The 1,511-nt window shown below is 54.1% G+C and overlaps 1 protein-coding gene across 1 annotated transcript; it reads left to right on the top strand.

Moving 5' to 3' along the window:
- Nucleotides 1-32: 32 nt before the first annotated feature.
- SDRG_10375 (hypothetical protein) lies at nt 33-623 on the top strand. Its single transcript, XM_008616362.1, has 2 exons — nt 33-99; nt 148-623. Exons 1-2 carry the CDS (start codon nt 70-72, stop codon nt 547-549), a joined length of 432 nt encoding a protein of 143 aa, XP_008614584.1. The 5' UTR covers nt 33-69; the 3' UTR covers nt 550-623.
- Nucleotides 624-1,511: the final 888 nt, after the last annotated feature.

Genomic DNA, 1,511 nt, shown 5'->3' with positions numbered 1-1,511 from the left:
TTTCGGCACGGCTACCAAGTGCACCGACCGCACCTGCAAGCGAGCCAAGACGCCTTCCTAAACAGCGTCATGCGCCATGACTTGCTCTTCATGAACGAGGTACGGTGCCATAAGCGCGAGTCCTTATCACGCATATATCTCGACTAGAGAGGTATTGACAAGCTGTTTGCCCAGTGGCGAGCGTCCCACGCTATCTTTTCGTCCATCGAGATGGTCTCGACGGGATATGACGTAGTACGCGCGTCTGACGACACATACCTCGTGGTGGTCACCGCCATGCTGCATTTGCGCCTCTCTCGCTACTCGCTGCAGTGTCTCTGTCCGCACGTTTTGCAGAACGAGTGGCTCGTCCAGCGCTTGGTCGGACAAGTGCTCTCGATGCCGATCGTCAACACATTTCACTTTCAACCGGACGGTTCGATCTCGCGCATGGACACGGCCGCCAGCATCATTCCCGCTCTGCTCGCACTCGTCGGCGCCGAGAACGCACTTCTCATTGTTGACGGAGCTCAGATACAAGCCAACGGCGAGCTCACGATACCACGATGATCAAGAGATGGCGCTGGTTGCAAGGATTCGATGGCAGTATTGCTACTATGTTATTGGACTAGTACACGTGTCGGCTATGAATGACGTTGTCTGTTGCCGGCACGAACGGACGATGACGTGGCACCACGGCAAGTCACGCCACGAACAACGTTTGCGCGAGGCAGTCGGCGACCGTTGGCATCTGTCTTCTGTCGTAGCCGCGGGCGTGATTCAGCATACAACCAAACAGGCTTGACATTCGGAGACCAAAAATGTTAGTTGTCGTGGATGGAGCATGCTTTAGAATACGTGAGCGGGAGTGCAATATAAGGAAGGACACACGTCATCTAGTGCTGGTTGGCCCACAGATTGCTTCGGGAATGAACTCAGAAGCTGTGCGCTTGTTTTGGTCACGAATCGACTGCAGAACTAACACAAACGTTTGGTCGTGGCGAAATTGCAGCGAAAAATCTGGGACCACCGAGATCCTGAGTGGTTTGGTTGGCTGGAGCGGTGCCTTACCCATGGGTCTCGTTGACCTTGGTCAGCTTTGTGTGATCACGTATAGTCTTGATCTTGAAGCTTGCCAGACGACAAAGTTTGCGTATCGTCGCCGCGCGACCACGAACATGTTCGTGAATACCTTGACGTCTACCTTGATCAAGCGGATTGATCGCGAGTCACTGACGACGCCGCAGTCGCCTTCATTATGCAGAGGCTCGTCATTCCAGGTATCGCGGTAGTAGGCGTCGGACGATGGGTGAACATAAGCGTAAGAACTTGTTGCCGTTGTGAGCAACCCGGTGCGGATCTATGTGACGCATATCTTGTTATTTCAGATCAACTGGTTCCTTTGGCCGGTTTCCCATTGTTTGCGCGAACCTTGGTCCAGCCGCGATCTCGAGCAGTTACCAACCACCGACCACAACTGCCGAGTCCTAGCTCCAACCATCCCTAAGCTCCAGCGCCAACCATGAGCGCCA

Source organism: Saprolegnia diclina (assembly GCF_000281045.1).
Source record: "Saprolegnia diclina VS20 unplaced genomic scaffold supercont1.34, whole genome shotgun sequence".
NCBI classification, from domain to species: Eukaryota; Oomycota; class Saprolegniomycetes; order Saprolegniales; family Saprolegniaceae; genus Saprolegnia; species Saprolegnia diclina.
Note: the sequence above shows the minus strand (reverse complement) of the source record. Positions and strands in the feature narration are given on the sequence as shown.